This window comes from Periplaneta americana, chromosome 6 (assembly GCF_040183065.1).
Source record: "Periplaneta americana isolate PAMFEO1 chromosome 6, P.americana_PAMFEO1_priV1, whole genome shotgun sequence".
Classification (NCBI taxonomy): Eukaryota; Metazoa; Arthropoda; class Insecta; order Blattodea; family Blattidae; genus Periplaneta; species Periplaneta americana.
Window position 1 is genome coordinate 122,765,490 of NC_091122.1, and position 23,122 is coordinate 122,788,611.

Sequence of the window (23,122 nt, forward strand, 5' to 3'; positions counted from 1 at the left end):
CCATAACAATTATACAAAGTATTTGCGATTTCTGATTTTACATTTTCCTCGTGATAATTCTTGTGTCCTGTGGGCTGTGGCACATTAAAGCTCGACTTTGAACAAGATCTGGCAACAATGTAACATGCTGCTTCCCAGAAACTGTAGCATGATCACAAGTGGTGTGCTTGTGATGACTGCTGCTTTATTTGTTTGTTGGTGAACTGCTGTTGTAGATAGAGAATGGAGCTCTTGTACTGAACATTAAATACTGTTGTAGTCCTTGCAGTCAAGTGAAATTGAATTGTAATGGCTGCAAATCCAATGAATATGCACGAAGTATTCTCAGCAGCAGAGAAAAAGAATATTATCACCAGATTGATACACATGTTGATATATAGCAGCGAGACTTAATTTATCTGTGTCAATGTTAGACATTGTGACAAGATTGGATTATTGAAGATCAGTGAAGTAAACTTGAAAAAATTCTGTTCCATAATCAGTCCCGTGGTAAAAGAAACTCTGCCAACGTGTAAGTATAAAGGTTTAATCCTTTTGGGGATAAACATTGTCAATAAAATTGTAATTTCGCATACAAGGAATTAAAATGTGTGAATTATTAGGTGGACAGATTATTCTGTAGTATTCCAATCTTGATTTAAATGACAGATTATAATGCAAAATAAGGTTTTATTTTCATATGATATGTTCTGCATAGGTTGAATTGTTGTGTGGTTTGGTTAAATCCAGTTACAACTACAGCAACATAGACACTGACATGAAAATACTACACATCCAAACAAAAAACCACAAACTTAATACCCTAGAACAATATGAAGTTCATAAATATGCAAAAATACACCCACATCACATCCTGAACTCTCAACTGAATTTTAGAACACACACCCTTTTCGACAAAATCATGAACACACCTCACCACAACAGGAAACTAGAAGACAGCGTGGAATCTTCACTAGGTTTCGGACCATGAAGGATACCACTTCGAAACTGGTCAGCCAGGTAAACTGCAAAAGTTAACACAATAAAGATATCTTAAAGTTATTCAGTGATTATAAATGTCAAACAATGAATAAGAATGATAAAATACTTAAATGGCTTCTTTCAAAAGATAGATATAACTGGAAGTCATGTGTTGTAGATTTACAGCATGTGAAAGAAGCACATCCCTGTTAGTGGGCTCCAGGTAAAAGTTGCTGGCTATTCATTTCTCTCCCATGTCAAAATTTGAAGGTAGTATAATGATCCCTAAACATAATTTGTTACGGCATTTTTATTACCTAAATGGTACATTTTCCTTTTCAGTGATTCATGCAGACTCGTATTCCTTCATAACAAACAGAAGTTTACAGATTGTGGCTTCAACATCTGCATCAGTTATCTCGTAATAAGTGACGAGTCTTACAGTATTTTTTGTTACAGGACAGATTTTTACAATTGCTGCATCTTTTCCCAGCTTAGCAACTTCGTCCTCTGTCACCTGTAAATAAAATTTTAAAATTCAAAGAAACCATAAAACTGTTTGATCTTCTGTATGTTTATTAAATTATATTTTCCATAAAGTAAATTGAGTAATTTCTTAATTCTATAAATACAGTCAACTCTGGATATAGTGAACTCGGTTATAGTGAACATTCTGCTATAGTGAACCTAAATTGTTGGTCTCGACCCAAATACATTAACATTTCTGTTTATAGTGAACTCTCGCTTCGGTTATAGTGAACCTGTATCCTGACAAATTCTTATTTGAAGTCAGACCTTCTTGTATAAAATTGAAAGAATGTGTTGAGAATAACATTCTAAGTTTCTTACTCCTTTAGTCAAAGGACAAAGATAGGATTAGTGATTCCTAGACAATGAGCTGTACTGTAAATCCAGACAACGCTTGACTACCTTGCCTCACTCCACCGTCGAAGGATTGCCATTCTGTTGTCAGACACTCTAATCTACTGTTATTTCTAATCCTTCTCTGTCAAAGGGTTGCCTTTTGTTCTTAGAAACATTTCCATTATGATGCATAGCATCGAAACAACAGAAAATGAAATTGCCTTCTTGTATTAAAAGGGGACAGACATTATGTCCAGAGCGTAAATGAAGGTAAGATTTCCATGGCTTTCAAACACCATCAACCCCCTCCCAGTTTCCATTAAGTGAACCGGGAAATTCCGCGGCTGAGTACGTAGTAACACCATAACAGCATTTGTCATTTCTACCTGATCCAGTGTGTTCTAACAGTGAATGTCGAAGTGTAAAGTGTTCTCTTTAGAAGATAAGATGAATATTAAAGTGACATAAAATGTGGTCTTTCGCAAGCGGACATGGATCGACAGCATAGTTTAAGTAAATCAACTGTGAGTAAGAGTATACAGTGTAATCCATTCCACAGAAATGAAATATTTTATTTTCTTGTTCACAATTTCATTCATTTCTGTCAGTGAACGAAATATGCAAGTCCGCAGAGGTTTACTACATCTGGAATTGACTGTGTACATTTACTCTGTGAAAACATTTATTAAATCTACATACTTAGACTTCAACAAACAAAATTTAATAACACAATCCCAAGGGAAAAAATGGAACTCTCTGCATCAAAATCCACAGTTAATTCCCGATTTACCACGAAAATCGTCTGTAGCTGCATTTAGATTGGCAACAGGCCATGATTGTTTGGCCAAACACCTGCATAGAATTGGAATATATCAGTCCCCTAACTGTCCATTGTGCAACTCAAACCGAGAAATGGATTCGGAACATCTCAAAATCTGTGCTTCAGTGGCTGGTCATGATAATATCTTTGAAAAATATTGGAGTGCAAGAGGTCAAATGACTTCATTGTCAAATGCCTGGCATTAGAAAACAACAACAACAACATTTACTTTCGTTAAGAATTAAAAATTAAGGGTACCATAAGCCAAACAGTTAGGTACACACACCAAAGTTTAAATCTCGCTTAATTGAACGCAAAATTTTGGTTTTGAAGGAAGGGCAAATTTCGGCAGGGTACTCCTGTTTCCTCTGTTATCATTCTACCATTTCTTCTTTAGTCGTTATGATCTTAGTACAATGTAGAGCCAGCCACCTCTGTGTGTCGCAGGATGGATTCTGTCCTAAGACCACAATCTGGTCTCCAGGTTAAAAGCATGTTACCCCATGCGGGCGTTTGGATCAAGGTCTAGCAAAATATTTGTTACTTTATGTTAAGGATTCAAATCGCATTTAAATCTCTCTCTGTATCTGTAAAGTCGTAATGTTTCTTCTGAACTACTCAGAGACTGATTCCAATCGTGAAATGACAATGCAGAAGAAATCGAGTACTGTACAGAAGTGTATGCTATAGCCTCTTTATCATAATTCTCACACAATCTTCTTGATGGGAATGTGCTGGCTGGCTCAGTGATTTGCAGCAGTGGCGGTTCCTCGGGGGAGGGAAGGGAGGAATGTCCTCCTCACATTTTTCTTCTTTTGAAAGTAAATACCAAATGAAATATACTTCTTGAAATTCGAGGAAGATTCGATAACTTTTAAGTTCACAGCTATAAGAAAACCTCGGTTGATCGAGTTTTAAACGACGGTCACTCATGTGCTGCTAGAAAACTGTGAGAAGGATGCGAGATTGTTTGTGTGGAGGAAAGTCAATCCATTCCTCCTTTACTGCAGTTAACACACACAGACAACAGCGCGCTAGCGGCCAGAGAAAGAAGCAGAGTTTGAAGCCAGTAAATGAACGGATAGGGAGGAGATCCTCCTCTGAATCAGCACATGGGCTGGAAATAGGAACCGACTGGTCTTGCACCAAGTTCGCTAACGATGCTGCATTCAACTAGACTATAACACATCTAGGAGGAGGCACAATAAAAAGAGTTTTAATGCAAAGCTATGAAAGACACCATATGAACTTTTTTTTAAAATTATAAATCAAAATATATTATTATGGTTTGAAACTTTCGAGAATATCTGAAAGTTGAAGTTGGATGTATATAAAACAAAGAGGAAGTAGTTCTAAGTTAGTATCGCAGATCTTTTTGGCCTCTAAAATTCACTTCCATTCATTGTCTACTAGATAGGACAACAACCAAGTTGTCAGTGTTGTACAAATATATTTGAAATTGAAAGTACTGCAAACTACATTATCTTTAACATAAAAAATTAATCGGCCACCGGCAGCTTTGAACAATAATGGTAGTATGACTTTACAAGAACTGACATTCTTCAAAAGCATGTGATACTGAACTTGTAAAATGTACATGTGGCAACACAGACCACGTAGTGGGTGCAGTGTTCTCTCTTTCCTAAACAGATTATTTCTCATTCCTATTTCCATAAAACGGTTTCGGTTACATGTTAGTAGCTGGCCTCTTCCAACACGTGTGATGCTGTAGTGCGCGTAAAAAATGATGTGAGGTTGTGAATTTCCTTGTAATTGTTAATTTGTGCAGTTATTCAACAATGAATGGAAGTGAAAACATATTATATTTTGGACAATTTAGGAAAGTCAGTTTACGAAAACAGATTATTGCTATACAAAAGGAAAGGCCAACCCTAACACTACCTGGTCTTACATGTATGCATGTAGGCTAATTTGTAGCATGTTTCTCTCAAGGTGTCATTTTGTGCTGTTAACTTATTTCCTCCTCTTAAGAAATATGCAGGAGCCGCCACTGATTTGTAGCTACATTTTCTTTGACTTAAAAAGTGTTTAGAGAGTGATTAATTGATAATATATAATTATGTTTTTCTAATTTATTGATCATAGAGAAATTTTTGGTAATTCAGAGAAAATTCAAAATATGTTTACTACCTCATTCTTACCTTATCTAAACGTTCACAGAAGTCCTTTGAAGTGATATTTTTGCTGTTGATATTTATCATGAGGATGTTGGTGTGTAGATTTTCATAATCCACTTGAAAGATCTTACTTCCAGATTCAACAATAGCTATAAAAAGAGTTCAACCCATGAGCATTTTCAGTCACTGCTGTTAAAACAACAAACATGAAGTAACATTTATGTCTACCTTTTTTTCAATGCTGTTAAAACAACAAAAATGAAATAACACATTTACATCTATTTTTTTTTTTTTTAAGAAATACAAATAAAATATGATTCCTTCTTCCAAACTTCAGCATTCAGACAATAATAAAATACTTTCATGTAGTGTTCTTAGCTATCCATGGCCTGAAAATTTAGTGTTGTATAAAACAGTACATTCGTTAAATAATTTATGCACTTATTGTGTGACTTAAATTTGTGGTTTTCTGTTATCAAAATAGTAACATGTAAACACAGTAAGTGTGCACTCAATGCTGGTCTCTGACATTCTGTCAACCCACTTGAGGTATGTGGATATAAGGGGAAAATTGAGCCAGGGGTCTGGTATAGTTCCTGGGTAGCTCGGTTGGTAGAGCATTGGCGCGCTCAGCCAAAGGTCCGGGGAATAATTTTTCTCTTGAAATTATTCAAGTCAGCTTTACAGGGAGCTATACCTAAGAAGCCAGATTTGTAGAAGTCTTTGTTTGTTTAGTCTCCCATTAATGTTGAAACTGAAGCTGATTAAATTATATAATACAGAACTGGATGATTTAGAGCAATTTAAATCTCACTAAATTCACAAAAACTTTTTTCTTGTATTTTAGAAATGTGAAAATTAGACAGCAGTTATTTTATTTCATTTACCTTTGGCAATGGTATTGGCCCTTCTGTGGTCTTCCACCAGTCTGTCCACCATGTCGTCCAGAGCAACAATGCCTGCTGCAGCCACCACACCCACTTGCCTCATCCCTCCACCCAGTGCTTTGCGTAAACGTCGGCTCCTGCAACAGAATGTACATGTCTGAGACAGCTTGCTGACTGAAAAGGGGGCTATGAATTTATTTCAGAACAATTTGAATCGTAATCCTGGATGCGACAGCCCTTAGAGGACCAAGGCTGACAACCATGTTGGCCTTATGTCCACATGCATCAGCAGAGGTAAACAATCATTCAGCTACAGTTGAGCCATTTTTATTTCCGGCATGGCCACACCTTCGACTTTTGGCGCGACGAAGGTAGGCAATAGCGGTGTTGCTAAATCTCTGTCAAGCCAATAGTGAACGAATGCAGTTCTAATAGCAGGTTGTCGAACAATCAGTGGGTAGTGCAGTGTTATTGTTGTTAGTGCTGTGTTATTGCTGAGTTTTGAGCATCATAATGCCATGGAGGAGTCGGAAGACCATCAATTCGCAAAGCAGAGAAATGATTCCTAGCGTTATAGATTATTTCGAAAATGAACTTGAAAATAAGGGTAGTTTATTGCCTTTAATGCAAGTGGTGCAAAGAACAGCTGATGCGTGTGATGTGAACAAGTAAACGGTTTCTCAAATAACGACAGAGAAGTACGGACAATCAGCAAAGAAGAAAATAAAGTGAGAACTATGGTGGCGGCAGGTACTAACAATGATTGTAGCGATCTAGGCGTAGCACCTCTAAATTGAACAATACCGGTAGGCAAGGTTCTTCACGTAATTTTTTTATGTAGCAATAACTTATCATGACAAAATTTTTAATACTAATATATTTTACTGAATTTACAGGTTGTGTGGTTTTAGTTATTCATTCACATAAAAAATGTTTATTTATTATATTTTATAGCTTTCTCCCATTTTAGTAATTTCTAACATTGTTTCTGTATTTACGAAAATCGTTACTTCAAATGGTCGGAAAAACCAATTATAGCACAACATGGTAAGTCTTCTGTGTCCTGGGATGCTAGGATCAACAATAACAATAATATATAATATTATGTATTCATATATTACTAATTATTTATCGTAGGAAATAATTTTTGTTCGATGTTTAAGACTAGACATGTGCTAAAACTTCGTTAAGAGTACAAGGGTAGACTTGACAACACAGTAACATCCACCATGAGCGGGAAGCAGTATGTCGTCTGCATAACCTTGACGACAACCACTGCTAGTGAAGCAGCGTGTCAGCTGACCAGAAGCTGTCGTGTGATTTGCTGCCGGAAATAAGAACGGCTCGACTGTAGGATCAGGGTATTGGTGTGGTTAGCATGATGATTCCCCTAGCCATTATAGCTGGTTTGTGGAACTGGATTTTGCTACTTATTGTAGTTATTCAAATTCATCGCATTGCTGGGTGGACACTGATCCCATGCACTGACCAAAACTTAATTAGAAAATTTATTTGCTCGTGGTAACTCGAACCACTGCTCATTCCATAATGCAAATTCAGACATGATGAATGTTATCAATATAATTTTATTATCTACTAAATTTTGTAGAATGAGAGGTTCATTTAGTGAGAAAAAATTGTGATCTGGTGGTTGTGGAAAATCTGGTAGATTAGGAAAATAAAGAAGAATGTTACACAGCTCAGATACTTCCTACCCTTTTGGGCTCGTTATGTCAGGCAACTGAGTCAGGGCACAGTGGAATACTCAAGTCTATTTCTGATCAAATTCAAAAACGCGTAAAAGCATGTATCTTTAGATATGGTTGACAAAGGCCTTCCTGAACATTGCCTGGTCTGGCAGTGTGAAGCATTCGTTACTAGAAGAGTTTAATTTTGATGTAGGCGAGAAATGGCTGACTAATTATACTTTGAGCAATATTATTTAGGGATCATACAGCTTTGTTTCCCTTCCCTTCTCAAGAAAACGATGCTAAGGACTTCAAATCCACCATTCTTAGCTAGGCTTAAACCCGTGGTCCAATGATCTATTGGCAAGTACAATAATCACAACACTTAAGGATGGGACACTCAACATTTATTACGTGTGTTTTAGGAAATTTGAGACTGGTACTCACTTCCTGACGAATTCTTTGTCTCCTACCAATATTGCACCAATAGGAGCTCCTAGACCCTTGCTAATGCAGAAAGTGGCAGACGCAAAGTCTCTCACTATGCGTGATGCAGGCACTTTTAGGTAAACAGCAGCATTGAAGAGTCTGGCACCATCCAAATGTAGAGGAATACTATACTTCCTTGCACGTGTAACCAGCTGCAAAAATCATAAATTTCTTATTTAAACTGCATTTCAATGTACAATCACTGTGTTAGAAGAGGGTAAAATTCATACCATGGCCATGGTGATGTATGTATATAATGTAGTAAAAGATAATATTTTTATTCATTCTTGGCTACACTCTAGACTAGGATTCAGAGGACGACGAAAAACCATGTTGAAACTAGTCAGTCGGGTAATTTACCACCAGAATTTATATTAACACAGTGAAGTAGTCATTATTTGTTCGATAACATTCATCAGTGGTAATATTTTAGTCGGTACAATTTATAAACATACAAGTCATCAGTTATTCATAGATTTCAAAAAGGCATATGACTCGGTTAAGAGGGAAGTATATGATATGGTATTCCCAAGAAACTAGTTCGATTAATTAAAATGTGTCTCAGTCAAACATACAGCAGAGTCCGTATAGGTCAGTTTCTATCTGATGCTTTTCCAATTCACTGCGGGCTAAAGCAGGGAGATGCACTATCACCTTTACTTTTTAAGTTCGCTTTAGAATATGCCATTAGGAAAGTTCAGGATAACAGGCAGGGTTTGGAATTGAACGGATTACATCAGCTTCTTGTCTATGCGGATGACGTGAATATGTTAGGAGAAAATCCACAAACGATTAGGGAAAACACGGAAATTTTACTTGAAGCAAGTAAGCGATCGGTTTGGAAGTAAATCCCGAAAAGACAAAGTATAAAGTATATGATTATGTCTCGTGACCAGAATATTGTACAAAATGGAAATATAAAAATTGGAGATTTATCCTTCGAAGGGGTGGAAAAATTCAAATATCTTGGAGCAACAGTAACAAATATAAATGACACTCGGGAGGAAATTAAACGCAGAATAAATATGGGAAATGCGTGTTATTATTCGGTTGAGAAGCTTTTATCATCTAGTCTGCTGTCAAAAAATCTGAAAGTTAGAATTTATAAAATAGTTATATTACTGGTTGTTCTGTATGGTTGTGAAACTTTGACTCTCACTCTGAGAGAGGAACATAGGTTAAGGGTGTTTGAGAATAAGGTGCTTAGGAAAATATTTGGGGCTAAGGGGGATGAAGTTACAGGAGAATGGAGAAAGTTACACAATGCAGAACTGCACGCATTGTATTCTTCACCTGACATAATTAGGAACATTAAATCCAGACGTTTGAGATGGGCAGGGCATGTAGCACGTATGGGCGAATCCAGAAATGCATATAGTGTGTTAGTTGGGAGACCGGAGGGAAAAAGACCTTTGGGGAGGCTGAGACGTAGATGGGAGGATAATATTAAAATGGATTTGAGAGAGGTGGGATATGATGATAGAGATTGGATTAATCTTGTACAGGATAGGGACCGATGGCGGGCTTATGTGAGGGCGGCAGTGAACCTTCGGGTTCCTTAAAAGCCATTTGTAAGTAAGTAAGTAAGTAACAAGTCATGCCCCCCTTTGAAATGTCATTTTTGTCATTCAGTACTTCCATTTGGTATTGTTAAGGATCTTTGGTCCTCTTAACCACCACAGCATGGTTTACAGTATGCATTTTTAGTCCTTGTGACTAAGTTCTCTGTTATTGCATTTTGTAATCTTGTGAACCAGACTTAAAAACCCTCTTAACCAATACCACATCCACTTAACCGTACTCAGTGTAATTCTTAACTCTTACTACATATGAATCCAGCTCTAGTGATTTATTTATTCAGTTCTTTTTTATTACTGCATCAGAGAGCAACTGTATATCAAAGGCTTTGCCTGACCATTCTGTTTGACGAGAAGTTAAGTATTTGGTTTTGAAAGTTCATAACTACTAATTTATATATATATATATATATATATATATATATATATATACTGTTAAGTAATTTACAATTCATATACTGTATTTATGTTATGTTCCTGGAGTAGATTGGGTAGCATCGATAAGCTGTCACTTGGGCCTTGCAAACAATGCCCAGAGACAATATCTTTAAATTTACCACTTGAACGTGCCCGTTTCTAAGGGGTGTTGAATGAGTCTAAATGAGGACCGTTTTTGCAAAACTTGCTAACTGAAAAAAACTAAATTTTACAGGAGAGAAAAAAAACTGAATGGAGACAAGCAGATTATAGTTACAACCATCACACTTTGACACACTACAATGAAGAGAAATAATTCAATTTTACTAAGATAACTTTAACATCGTGTAGAGGCTTGTTTTATGTTAACGAATCCACCAAAATATCAATTTTGCAAATTTTGCAGTTAGCAAGTTTTGCAAAAACGGTCCTCAAATAGGAAAGTGTGAAATTCTCTGTTACGCTCTGGCGCGTAAAAGTTTCATTTGAGTAATAGATAGTATATATAAACAAGCAGACATTAGAGATATGTTAAAGAGGTTCAAATCATCGAGTGCTACATTGGCTACATTGCTCTTCATGTCACATGGCCACCATTTAAAATTGTCATAAGGTTACGAAAACTTTTAGTATCTTTTATGCTATTATGTATTACTGTAATTATGAACTGATGAATGTACATTACCGTATTCAGTACTAAAAATAAACATTGTACGTATTACAAAACTTTATTTTAAAATATCTATAAGAAAATTACTAATTTCAACATGGACAAAAATGTTTGTGCAGTACAGTATGTCTTTACATAACCTATAAACATATTTTCCAATTATCTGGCAAACTCAGTTATCCGGCATTGGCTTTGTCCCACAGTTGCCAGATATGACATGAGGAATTCTACTGTAATTGTAATGCTTACATCATCAAGCCATTCCAGTGGTAGCACTTTCCCTCCACACCAATTCTGAGTATTCTCAACACAGATGAGAGATGTTTTAGGTTCGTGATCATCTGAATGGTCTCTCACCCTCTCTTCCATTTCGTCTAAATCAAATGTTCCATCAGAGTTATTACGAAGTGGCCATATCTGCACTCCAGCTATCTGAAATTTTAAAAAATATCTTGTTCCTCAGATCATTATAGATTTATTTAACTCGACATCTACAGTTCTATGACTAGGAAGCTATTCAAGAAGTTGAAATTATAAAATCGTTTTATCAATAGGTAAACGCTCAGAAATATACCAAATTTTGAGGACAGTTATGTTATTTATTTACATGCTAACAGATAAAAATTTGATATAAAACACTGAAAAGAAGCATAAAAATAAAGTACACTTTCTTATAGGTGCCATACACTGTACTCTCTTCAAAACAACTTTAAAAAATACACAATGAAATTTATAAGGTTAAGGAATTTAGTAATTGATGGTGGTTCAAAATATTCTCTTTGAGCAGCAATACATTCCTTGACACTTAGTATGTGATTAGACAGCAGAAACAATGGAGTGAATAACACTTAGTATGTGATTAGACAGAAGCAATGGAGTGAATAACACTTAGTATGTGATTAGACAGAAGCAGTGGAGTGAATAACACTTAGTATGTGATTAGACAGCAGAAACAATGGAGTGAATAACACTTAGTATGTGATTAGACAGCAGAAACAATGGAGTGAATAACACTTAGTATGTGATTAGACAGAAGCAATGGAGTGAATAACACTTAGTATGTGATTAGACAGCAGAAACAATGGAGTGAATAACACTTAGTATGTGATTAGACAGAAGCAATGGAGTGAATAACACAGTATGTGATTAGACAGCAGAAGCAATGGAGTGAATACAAGAATGATATGTTTCTAAATTATATGAAAAGTGCACAAAATACCTTAATTATTTATATCTTAGAAGCAACGAAAATCAATCTGTTTAAAGATTTTACGGTTTTTTTTTCTTTTTTTTTTAGAACTTCCAAAGTGTCCCAGTATTTTTGTTACACCTTGCATATAAATATAAGTATAATTAAAACTGTCTAAACTGCAGATAGGTAATATATGTATAATATTACATAATACAGGGTTATTCATAAGTCTGTGAAACATTTTAAAGTTTAATAACAAATAAAGTACGCAACATATCATGGTAATTGACATGCTGATAGAGAGAGAGAGAGAGAACCTATCCAAGTTTTTTTTTTATATATATAATAAAAGTCCACTCTTAGTTATCATGATTTATCGCTAGGTGGCAATAGTTATCAATAATGGCAAAATAACGTTTACTAAACGTGAGCAATCGTTTTGTATGTTGGAATATGCAAGGACCTCGTCAAAGATTTGAAGTAGATGGTTTTGCTGACTTACTCATCGTGACAAAGCAACTTTTCATCTCTCCGGAAAAGTGAATCGGCACAATGTGCGTTTATGGGGAACTGAAATTTCCCGCGCAGTCATTGAGCATGTGCGAGACTCAACTAAGGTGAATGTCTTTTGTGTGATTTCGAAAGAAAAGTGTACTGGCCATTTTTTTAGAGCCCACTGCACTGGGATGATCTACTTGGACACGTTACAAAACTGGCTGATGCCTCAGCTGAATGAAGACAGCAACGATTACATCTCTCAGGAAGATGGATCTCCCTGTGACTATCACAATGTGCAAGAGTATCTTAATCAAAATTTGTCACAGAGATGGATCGGATGCACAGGACGAGAAGATGACATTAATGAAGTGGCTACCACAATCACTGGATTTAACTCTGTGTAACTTCATCTTGTGGGGGTTTGTGAAGGATATGGTCTATGTGCCCCCCACTCACTGCTGATTTCCAGGAACATCACTGCCGGATTACAGCTGCCATGGCTCTGGTCAACAGTGATATGCTGGAGCATGTATGGGGCGAGATGGATTACCGCATGAATGTATGCATTATTATCAAAGGTGGACACATTGAACATCTGTGAGGTATGTAACAAAACTTGGAGAGTTTGTCTTTATTTTAGTGTAAAATAATTTGTTATCCGTTGTGTAGTTTAGAAGTTATGAATTTTTTTAATGTTTCACGGACTTACAAATAGCCCTGTATGTGACAAAGTTAAATAGTAAGTACCTGTGCTGGACCAGCTTGTTCAAACAGGAATGTGTGACTCTTCTCTCCACATATCATTTCACTTCCTCTCTGGTCACAGTGAACCATAACTTAAACAAAATTATTATTATAATTATGTACAATCTTAGACAAAAAAAACGACCGGCTGCCATATGCTAAGTTAATTCTGTGAGAGCTTAGGTTTACACGTGAATTTCTTATGCACGCCTCTGCTCTATTTTTCCTTTGTTTTGTTTTTTGTTGCTTTTTCTGTCTGTTATAGGTCAAGTATTATGAATAATCGGTAACGAAGATATATTCAAGGAGTAAATTAGATGTAAAATAAACGTTCTTTCCCTAGTCATTTGAACCAGGCACAGTTCGAAGTGGACTTAGACAAATTCACGCTACAGGAGAGCAATCACTTTTTGTGTCTAAGGCTGTATACAGTCATAGAAAAAAGTTTTGTCACACAGATACTTTATAAGTCCCAGAAAGAAGGCAGTGTGCATGTCCAGGCATACAATGAAACAAAACTAATTTTATTTTCTCAACTATGGTCTGTCCAAAACTACTTCCGACCTGACAAATGGCGTCTTTAGCATGTTACCATGGCAACCATTCAAATCAACCAATCACGAGAGATGTGTAACCATGGTAACGGGACGGTGTTGCCGTGTCTATGTTTACAAGTTGCACGTGAATACCACGGCCTAGTGGTGAATGCAGCACCCGAACAACAAATAACAAATTCCACAATTTGGGACATCTGGCCGAAATCTACGGCTGACCACTAGGATCCAGAATACAAAGCAGAGGTTAAATGAAAAATACAATTTGATTGCAGAGAGAATACGGAACAATGATAAATTTAAAAATAAAGTACAATTTGAGTTCAGAGAAACATGAGATGAAAATACATTGAAGAGTAATGAGATGAAGTGGAAAAAAAAAAATTACATACTATTATACAAGTGATTGTGTAAAATAGATCATGAATCTCTCAATACCATTAGACAAATTTTGTTAATCTCCTCATTAGAAAATTTAAGAGAAAGGAGAATGGTTTTGGTTAACTTAAATGAAGTTCCCCTAGCGCCAAAAAGAAGTCCTTTCACTTCCTATGTATTAATATTCATTTTGTATCTCTCACTGAAGTGAGGAATACATGGTTTGTAAATAGACTTCTTTTCATTGTTAACGTTGACTTTGAGTAGGCTGGTTAGCACATGCTTGTGTGAATTAAAAATATTATTTAGTTGTATTATTGTTTTAGTGTATCGATAATTATTGTGTTTAAATTATATTAGACGTATTATCTTCGTTGTCATTGGTGGAGTGACTAGTGTGTGTTTTCTAGTTCCCACGAGATTTTCTAAACAGGTGACTTGTGCAATGTCGGAAGGAAGAAAAGGCAGGCAGAGAACAAAGAATATTGGACAAGGTGCCCCGTTAAAGAGTCAAGCACGAGAGATAGTGTGTTATGTTGTTGTTTTTTAATGCCAGGCGTTTGACATTAAAGTCATTTGACCTCTTGCACTCCAATATTTTTCAAAGATATTATCATGGTCAGCCACTGAAGCACAGATTTTGAGATGTGTGTTATGTAAGAGAGTATTTTGAGAGGGAAAAAAATAATGGCGGGCCTCTTTTACCTTTGGCGCAAGTCGTAATGAGAACTGTTGCTTGTGTCAAAATTATTAAGAGCACTGTTATCGAATTGGAAAAGAAAAAGGTCGTGTAGACTTTTAATCATAAATATTTTTACAGTTCAAAATTTTTTCAACGCCTTTCTAACAATATTGCATTGAAGAATACCAGCACTCATAAAAGTAAAGGCTTCATATTAAATTTAAACATGTTTTTACAGTCCTTTCGACGCTTTTCTAACTGTATTACATTGAAGACTACCAACACTATCACTACCACTACTACTTATAATAATAGACTAATAAAAATAATAATGTACATCAATTTAAATGCCTAGTGTTTAACAAATTGGTTAGAAATGTATGTGTTCATGTCACCTGTTCATTACTGCACTTTATCGGCAGCTTACACGAAAGATGGGCAACATGACAACATTGCTTCCCCTTCTCTGTAAGCTGTCAAGTCGGAAGTAATTTTAGTCAAGGTATAATCCTTCTCTTGTAACCCATGTCGCACATCCTCTGATTATGCGCACTGCCTCCTTTCTGGGGCTTATAAAGTATCTGTATGACAAAAACTTTTTCGTAAGACTGTACATATAGAATACAATGTAATGGATTAGAATTAATCTGAAAATTTCTGAAGCTTGTTTACTTCATTGTTATATGTTAACATTAACACTATTAATATACTGGAAGTTCGTTAAATGTATAATTTTCATACTTGCTAGTAAGTTTGCCATTGTTCCACTTGGTACAAACACGGCACTCTCTTTTCCGAGCATAGATGCTGCTTTTCTTTCCAGTTCTGTAGGAGTAAGCAATTACAATTTCAGTGGTAGTGATGGTTGGATGTAAGTATTATTATTAATAACCATAAGGTTGGTTTAAGAAAAAATCCGTACCATTGACTGTTGGATCTTCTCCATAAACATCATCACCCAACTCAGCCTCAAACATCGCTTTCCTCATCTTCTCTGTTGGTTTTGACACTGTATCACTCCTCAGATCTACAACTCTCATCTGAAAAGATGTTACTTTCTTACATCAGGAAAGGAAATGAGTGTGTGAAGTTCATTGAAGTGCTGTAAACTAGTAGGCCTGTAACTTTATTTTTTAATGAGAGATAATTTCTTGCGTTTTCTTTTATAATAAATTGTATTTTTAACTTGAACTTAGTACATTTTAAAAAATGGTCCATCTATACATGTGTAAAGAATGGAAAAAAATGGGTAATGGAAGCTGTGATTATGAATAACGTATGCATATACGAGGCGCGTCCATAAAATAACTTTCCCACTTGCTCCACAGCTAGCAAACCATATGTTGCATGAAGCGACTATGTGTACGTGATAGAGTAATATCCTGGCATGGCACATGCGCTAGCGAAACTTCCTGAGTACTCTCAGTAGCTTCGTTTCATTGGTTGAAGATAGACGCTCCTATTCCAGCTCCCACCGCGTGTGAAGTGCGATCAGTGATAAAGTTTTTGAATGCACAGGGCATAGCGCCGATTTAAATTTATCGTCAGCTGTGCCAGGTCTATGGACCTAATGTCATGAACAAGCAGATGGTGCATTGCTGCTGTAGACAATTTTCAGCAGGACGCCAAAATGTGCATGACGAGGAGCGCAGTGGGAAGCCAACTATCATCGCAGACGACCTTGTGGAGCAACGCACCATCTGCTTGCTCATGACGTTAGGCGCTTAGACCTAGCACAGCTGACGATAAATTTCAATCGGCACTATGCCCTGTGCATTCAAAAACTTTATCACTGATCGCACTTAACATGCAGCGGGAGCTGGAATAAGAGAGTCCATCTTCAACCAATGAAACGAAGCTACTGAGAGCACTCGGTAAGTTCCACTAGCGTATGCGCCATGCCAGGACATTACTCTGTCATGTACACGCAGTTGCTTCGCGCAACATATGGTTTGCTAGCTGTGGGACGAGTGGGAAAGTTACTTTATGGACGCGCCACGTAATACTTCGGGCAGACACATACTTGAGTTTTTTTCTTTAATCTCTGAATATCCTTCTTTACAGTCCTATTATCGTAATTTTTCTATACTATCATGTATTAACAAATTTAACCTTTGTTACTGTTACAACCATTGTACCAAGAAATTTAAATTTTTGTCTTTTAGGCAGTCTGCTATGGCAGAAAGAATGCTCAATTAATTTTATTTATTTTATTGGCATGTTTATATACATAAAAACATAGATTTCTGTATACTGCTCAAACTTTCTTTCTGTGAATACTGAATTCCCTCTTAAATTAATGTCAAGCAAAATCTAAATTGGTACCACAAACTTTTCAGACATTGAAAATCTATAACCAAAATAATCATGAATGTAAAAAATAAACTTACATTATTTCTGCTTCCCATTGTTTTAAACTGATAATTACTGTCTGCTGCCCTGTAAGAATCTCTGCTGATGTACAAGAGAGGTCTGATAATGTTGTACTGAAAGAGATACTTAATATTACACACTCTGATAAGGAGCATTTCAGAAAAACATACACGTCAGGATAAAATACGCTGATAATTATAGGAAGATATTTTACATGTTCAAGAGGAGAAATGCTTCTTGTATAACAGAGCAATTTTGCATTGTGCTGATCGATGACAATTTATTGACCCTAGTAGAACGTTTCATCTCTGATATACACTAGGAATTTTATTTCATAGCATCCGCAAAGCAGTCTGAACATGAAAAGAGAATATTTATCTGTTGAGATGTTTATGCAACGAGCAAAGTTCATGGACTCGCTCAATCACTTCATCAGCTTTAATCTCAAGGCAATAGAATGAAAAGATAATATGTATCATTAAACAGGTTCGTGCTTTTTGTAATGGTTTAATAAAATCTGATAACAATTCAATAAAATCTGATGCCACCAGCATAACTCAGTCGACTAAGGCGCTTGCCTGCCGATTCAGAGTTGCGGCGCTCGGGCGTGGGTTCGATTCCCGCTTGGGCTGATTACCAGGCTGGATTTTTTCCGAGGTTTTCCCCAACTATAAGGCGAATGTCAGGTAACCTATTGCGAATCCTCGGCCTCATCTCGTCAAATATCCTGCTATCACCAATGCCAACGATGTTAAATAACCTAGTAGTTGATTTAGCGTCGTTAAATAACCAAATAAAAAATAAAATCTGATACATTTCTATCACAATAAAATTACACCAGAATTCCAGTAAAGATACTATGTACGTATACATGAAAGCTGAAAGTTGTGCTAAGGGAAACAATGTACTATATAGAAGTCACAATGATAAGAGGATAGGATGAACGTAATAAATTACAATGAAAGCAGTAGTGATAGTGTAGTGGCAAAAATTTCTAACAGTAAAAATAAATGCACAGTCTAACATTTTATTAGATTTGGTGTTCGTGACTTATTGCGTTATAGGTCTATTTACACGAGTTCTGAGTGTAATTCTATAGGGTCTTCTCGTCCCATAAGTAAATTTAAACATTTTAACTTAAAAATTAAATTCAACAAAAATAATAAGAAACAGTCTATTCCTCGACCAACCATTCATTTCAGTCAACAATTAAAGGACTAATGATTATGCTACCTTTGCACGGTCAAAATACCGCGGCCCTTCAAAATTAATCAGTGGGCAGGTCATATTTCATATTAAAACACAAGAAAAGATGTTTTTAATAAACATGCGAGAATAATAATTTCTTTCCTAGTTCCTTTCAAAATTTTAACAAAAATTTCATAAATATAAATATATAAATTACTAATTTCATCATAATGCAAACAGATGATAATTTAATAAAAAAATTCCAATAAAATAATTAAATATTAATAAATCAAAAATTAAAAAAATTAACAAACTTAAATTGATAGTTATTATAAAACCAACTAATTAAAAACAATAAAAATTATAAAAATATAATAAAGAGCTTATCCCCCATAACATTTATGTTAATAAAATAAAAACTGAAAAGATAGAAATATAAATAATAATATATGAGTTAAATTCATTTCTTGAAAAACCAGAAACCATTAAAGCCAAATAACATATCACTACTAAATAATTATTTCTACTATCACGATGATTGGTAGGCGAGTATCAGGTGGGGGCTGCAGCTGGTTGGGAGCCAACATAGATGTTGGATAGTGACTCGCTTCTTTGTTTAACATTTAAAATTTCAGGAGTCAAAAGGATCTGCGATACTTATATCTTAATGCATTTACCATAAGCAGTAACTTACTGTAAGTAGACCCAGTGCAACTTTACGAAACACTTTTATTAAATCGACCTGGTATATCATAAGTCTATCACATTCCAATTAATAGCATATCAAAAAGCAAGAAACTTGTATTGAGATCTTTTATTTCCTTTATTAAACATCATCTGCACAGTATAACTTCATTAGAAAATTACCAGTAGAAATTAATTTGTAATTTATTTCCCCTGATTAATAGCATAGGGAAGTAGCTACAGTTAACTTCCTGCTTACTACACACAGCGCAGTTTGAGAGCTCATTGTACAGTACTTGGTGGAATTAGTGACAACGTGATAATCTGGCAAGCGAGTTCAAGGATTCGCATAGGGATTATACCTAACGTTCACCTTACAGTCGGGGAAACCTCGGGAAAACCCCAACTAGGTAATCAGTCTAAACGTGATTCAAACCCGCGCTCTATATTGCAGTTACTACATAATAGTATCACAGTCTAGTATATACAGTCACGAAGCTTGAATTGTAAGGATGCTAGGAACAATTGACTGTGCCGGTACTATTCTCCTGGTTGAGTGTTAGAGAAGGCCGTATGGCCTTAACTCTGCCAGGTTAAATAAATCATTATTATTATTATTATTATTATTTTTATTATTATTATTATTATTATTATTATTATTATTATTTTGCATTGTCTGTAATGAGGCGATATTAGCGATCCTAGTGGTTAGCAACTATCTATGGATGCATATTTACTATGTATTGAGCTTCGTGACTAATATACTAGACTGTGATAGTATCATAAACAGTAGCACCAACCCCTATTCTTATTACAGAATCATAAGACAACAACATTTTTCTTCAGCATGCCTTTTTATAAAGAAAGAGCCCACATTAAGTAGGCTATTTAACTTACCTTCCAGTATTTTAAGAAGACAATTTATGCCAGTAAGGTAATATAATTTCAATAATTGTTTCAAATGGTGATAAACTTCAGTGTTGGATTTAAACTATATTTTACTCATTCTGGTTTTTTGGCTAGTTTCAAACGAACTGAAGTACGATTTTGTATCATTTGGGAAATTGCATGCTCCATTGCTAATGACAGTCTTAACATTTTACGAATTATCGTAGGTTTGTCTCAAATCACAACCTTTCTCGTCCCACTTTCGAAGCCTTGACCTCATCGGCGCACCACCTAAGCCCTACCAACTGAAATCACTTTGAGTGCCACTAGTGGTACGCGTATCACATATACAAAATAAAAGGAAATAAATGAAGTAGGCCAATAGAGCGCTCGGAGTTATACGAAAATACCACTGGGAATATATGCGTCTTCTTAGCTGACATCCATCCGTTATTGTAATGTAACTAAAATGTTACGCATTTTCTAACATATATAAAATAACAGAAGTACTGTAAATCTAAATACTGTAATTAAGCATTGTTTCAAATATAGATGCTTTATGTTGCATATAAATAGATATAATATTAGTTTATTTGTATTTCCAATAAGCAAATAAAATTGAATATATACTTGCTGTTTTATACAGGCTGTAAAAAATATGTTACAAGACCCAGTGATAGGTAGATGGGTACCATGTGATCATATTTTGTTAATAAACCCATGTCCAGAAACGCTTTGTTTACGTGCTAGCGTCTCTGAAATGTGGAGGAGAACGTAGGCAGTATGGATCACAAAAGCTAGGAAAGAAGTAAAAAAATACAATTGAAATATTGTAAGTAAACAACATTTTAATCAACTACAGAAGGTGCTCCAAATGGCTACCACCAACTTCGATACATTTTGTGCATCGCACATGGTACCCATCTACTTACCACTAAGTCTTGTAACATATATCTTTTTTACACTCTGTTTAGGTATGTTAGCAAATACATACTTATTTAAGTTATATTACAAAGAGGGGAGGATGTCCGCTAAGAAGACATTTATATACCTGATGCGACCACACGTAGCTTGTCTCATTTAATCCCATACAGAACGTTCAAAATTCCATTTTACGGACTAGTAAAAAAAAGACCATTTTTTCATAATTTTAATTTCTTATTCCATAATAATTATTTTTATATGACATCACGTCAAATATTAAAAAACAACAAGAGTACGTATAACCATATTGTTCAGCATGTGCATTTTCATTACTTGTACTTTCACTACTATGCACGGTCTCGGTTGTACAGTTTCTTTCTGTGTTTATAGTGACAGAGGTAGATAAATAATAATTTGTAGCTACGTAAAAGTGCAAATACTGTAGCTTCATGAAACAAAAATACACAGGCCCTACACATGTATCATAATTACTTTAACGAAAGTAATATAGGCCTAACGTACGTAATGCTAATTATTAATGTTATATTGGAATGCTTCAGATATACACGATATGATAATGATGAGTCACGGTGCGCATGGGATTGCATAAAATTTATACACATTTTTCCTGAGTGAGATGAATGTCACTCTTCATTCTGTTCCTTATTGGTATCCTAAAAACAGGGTAAGCCCATCGTAATGATTTTAAAAATACACTATTCATGTATTTTTTTTATCACTGATGAACTATTACGTATTTAAATTAAATAACGATTTCACTGTGTTAACATTTTAATTCATGGTGTTATTTTACTATTTATGACAATAAAACGTTTTGAAATTAAATTCGACAATTGAACGCAAATACCTAAAGCATACAGTGTGCTTATAATTACGGTTGAGTTTACTCTTGTTCACTCTGCCGTGAAAAATTAAATCCGACATTTTCATTCGTCTGAAGTTATCACATGGGTAGGCCTATAGGGTTGCCAACCTTCCCGTATTTCCCGGGATCTCCCGTATTTGGCCCCAATTTTTAACAGTAGTCCAGCTCCCGAGTTTTTCTTCTCTTTGAACATTTTTTTCTCTTATCTTTGCATAATGTAAAAATTGTTATTTCAAACACCAATGTATTAATATTTATTTATTTATTTTATATTTTTGTAAATGAAGCTGCATTTTGTTGTTTTAGAGATGCATTGAAATGTGCAGTCTCTGTAAAAGGTGATGTTTACCAAAAACGAGTTTCAGTGATCAAGAGTTTAAATTCAAACAATGTTAGTTACAAATTCGGAGAAACGTGTGAGTTTTGTTCTAAGCATATTAGATATTAATGTCCATGCAGATAGAGTGTTTCCTCTCATGAAATGTAGCCAAGTGGACACATGTTTGAAACAGGAGCGCAACACATTTAATCAAATCAGAACTGCAAATTGCAGTTAACTTCACACAAAATGTCTCAAAATGCTCTTCATTTTAAGCCTAATTACCAAAGTGACCGGAACAAGCCACTATACTGAATTCCAGATAAGAAAAATATTGAGGTAAACAAGAGAGTTGAGTTTTACCATCTTCCATACCATCGTACCAAACCATTATCTTTCTGTTCTCCTACTGGCTTATACTGAACAGAAACACTTGCCACTGTAGGCATCGGAGTCTGTGCTGCACAGGCAGCAGCATTAGGACGACTTCGTAATACAATTTTCATACAATTACCAAATATTTACCTCCATATTGTTCTTGTATGGAAAAATCGGCCTAAACATCAACAAGGTATTATAAAAATGCGTTACTTAAAAGAATTCAATGCCTGTCTTCATAATAACGGAAACTAATTTCCATATTAAGTCATTGACAGACTGTATAGGTAGGTACAGAACGCACGTGGAGAGTTCGCGCGCTGCAATTAAATGACAAATCACGTTACATATCAAGCGACGTAATATTATTTGGCATCAAATATTTGTTTACCTCAATAATTTTATCTGGAATTAATTATAGGCCTAGATCCTTAACTGATGACGAATACCAAAATGTAGAGTATAGCTATTTTTAATAACTGATCAATTTGTTAATTTTCTATGTAATATTTTGTCAATTCCTTTGCCTCACGTATTTTCTTTTAAAAAGTTGGCAATCTACATGAGTATGACAGTACAAAGAGGTAAATACCTTAAGTATGACAGCACAAAGAGGTAAATACCTTACTATAATAAGGTATTTGGTACAAGTACAAACATAAAAAAAAAGAAAGAGAACCGGTACTATTTCACTATACAACAGGAGCAGATGTCGGCGCCGTTCAGAAAATTAATATGCTGTACCGTTATAGTATGAAGTAATCCATTCAGTGATTGGACTATGTCGAAAACCGAAATTATACAATGAAAATATTGGCGATATTTAATTAATGCCACGTCCGCAAAATATACAGGTATATTGTTTATACTAACCTCACTTATATACTCCACGACAGTGAGCTCTAACCACGTTATCTAGTACCA

The 23,122-nt window shown here is 35.3% G+C and overlaps 1 protein-coding gene across 3 annotated transcripts; it reads right to left on the minus strand.

Annotated features, from left to right (window-relative positions):
- Positions 1 to 510: 510 nt before the first annotated feature.
- Positions 511 to 23,122, minus strand: LOC138701694 (uncharacterized). Of its 3 annotated transcripts, none has more exons than XM_069828863.1 (11): positions 23,072 to 23,122; positions 16,949 to 17,044; positions 15,481 to 15,598; positions 15,300 to 15,383; positions 12,948 to 13,036; positions 10,760 to 10,942; positions 7,805 to 7,998; positions 5,670 to 5,806; positions 4,807 to 4,931; positions 1,278 to 1,477; positions 511 to 1,004 (listed from the first exon to the last, which is right to left on the minus strand). In XM_069828863.1, exons 2-10 carry the CDS (start codon positions 16,964 to 16,966, stop codon positions 1,307 to 1,309), a joined length of 1,119 nt encoding a protein of 372 aa, XP_069684964.1. In that variant the 5' UTR covers positions 16,967 to 17,044; positions 23,072 to 23,122; the 3' UTR covers positions 511 to 1,004; positions 1,278 to 1,306. The 3 variants fall into 3 exon arrangements, with proteins under 3 accessions (XP_069684964.1, XP_069684965.1, XP_069684963.1); XM_069828864.1 differs by lacking the exon at positions 23,072 to 23,122 and adding an exon at positions 17,146 to 17,288; XM_069828862.1 differs by lacking the exon at positions 23,072 to 23,122 and having other exon boundaries at positions 16,949 to 17,271.

Bases quoted from the DNA above. Each gene is read 5' to 3' on its own strand.
- LOC138701694 (XM_069828862.1), bottom strand. From the start codon at position 17,086: ATGCTCCTTATCAGAGTGTGTAATATTAAGTATCTCTTTCAGTACAAC. The intron at 13,037-15,299 runs GTATGAAAATTA...ATTTTGTTTAAG, and splicing joins AATGGCAAACTTACTAGCAA to TTATGGTTCACTGTGACCAG. The intron at 10,943-12,947 runs GTACTTACTATT...TTAAAATTTCAG, and splicing joins AACAAGCTGGTCCAGCACAG to ATAGCTGGAGTGCAGATATG.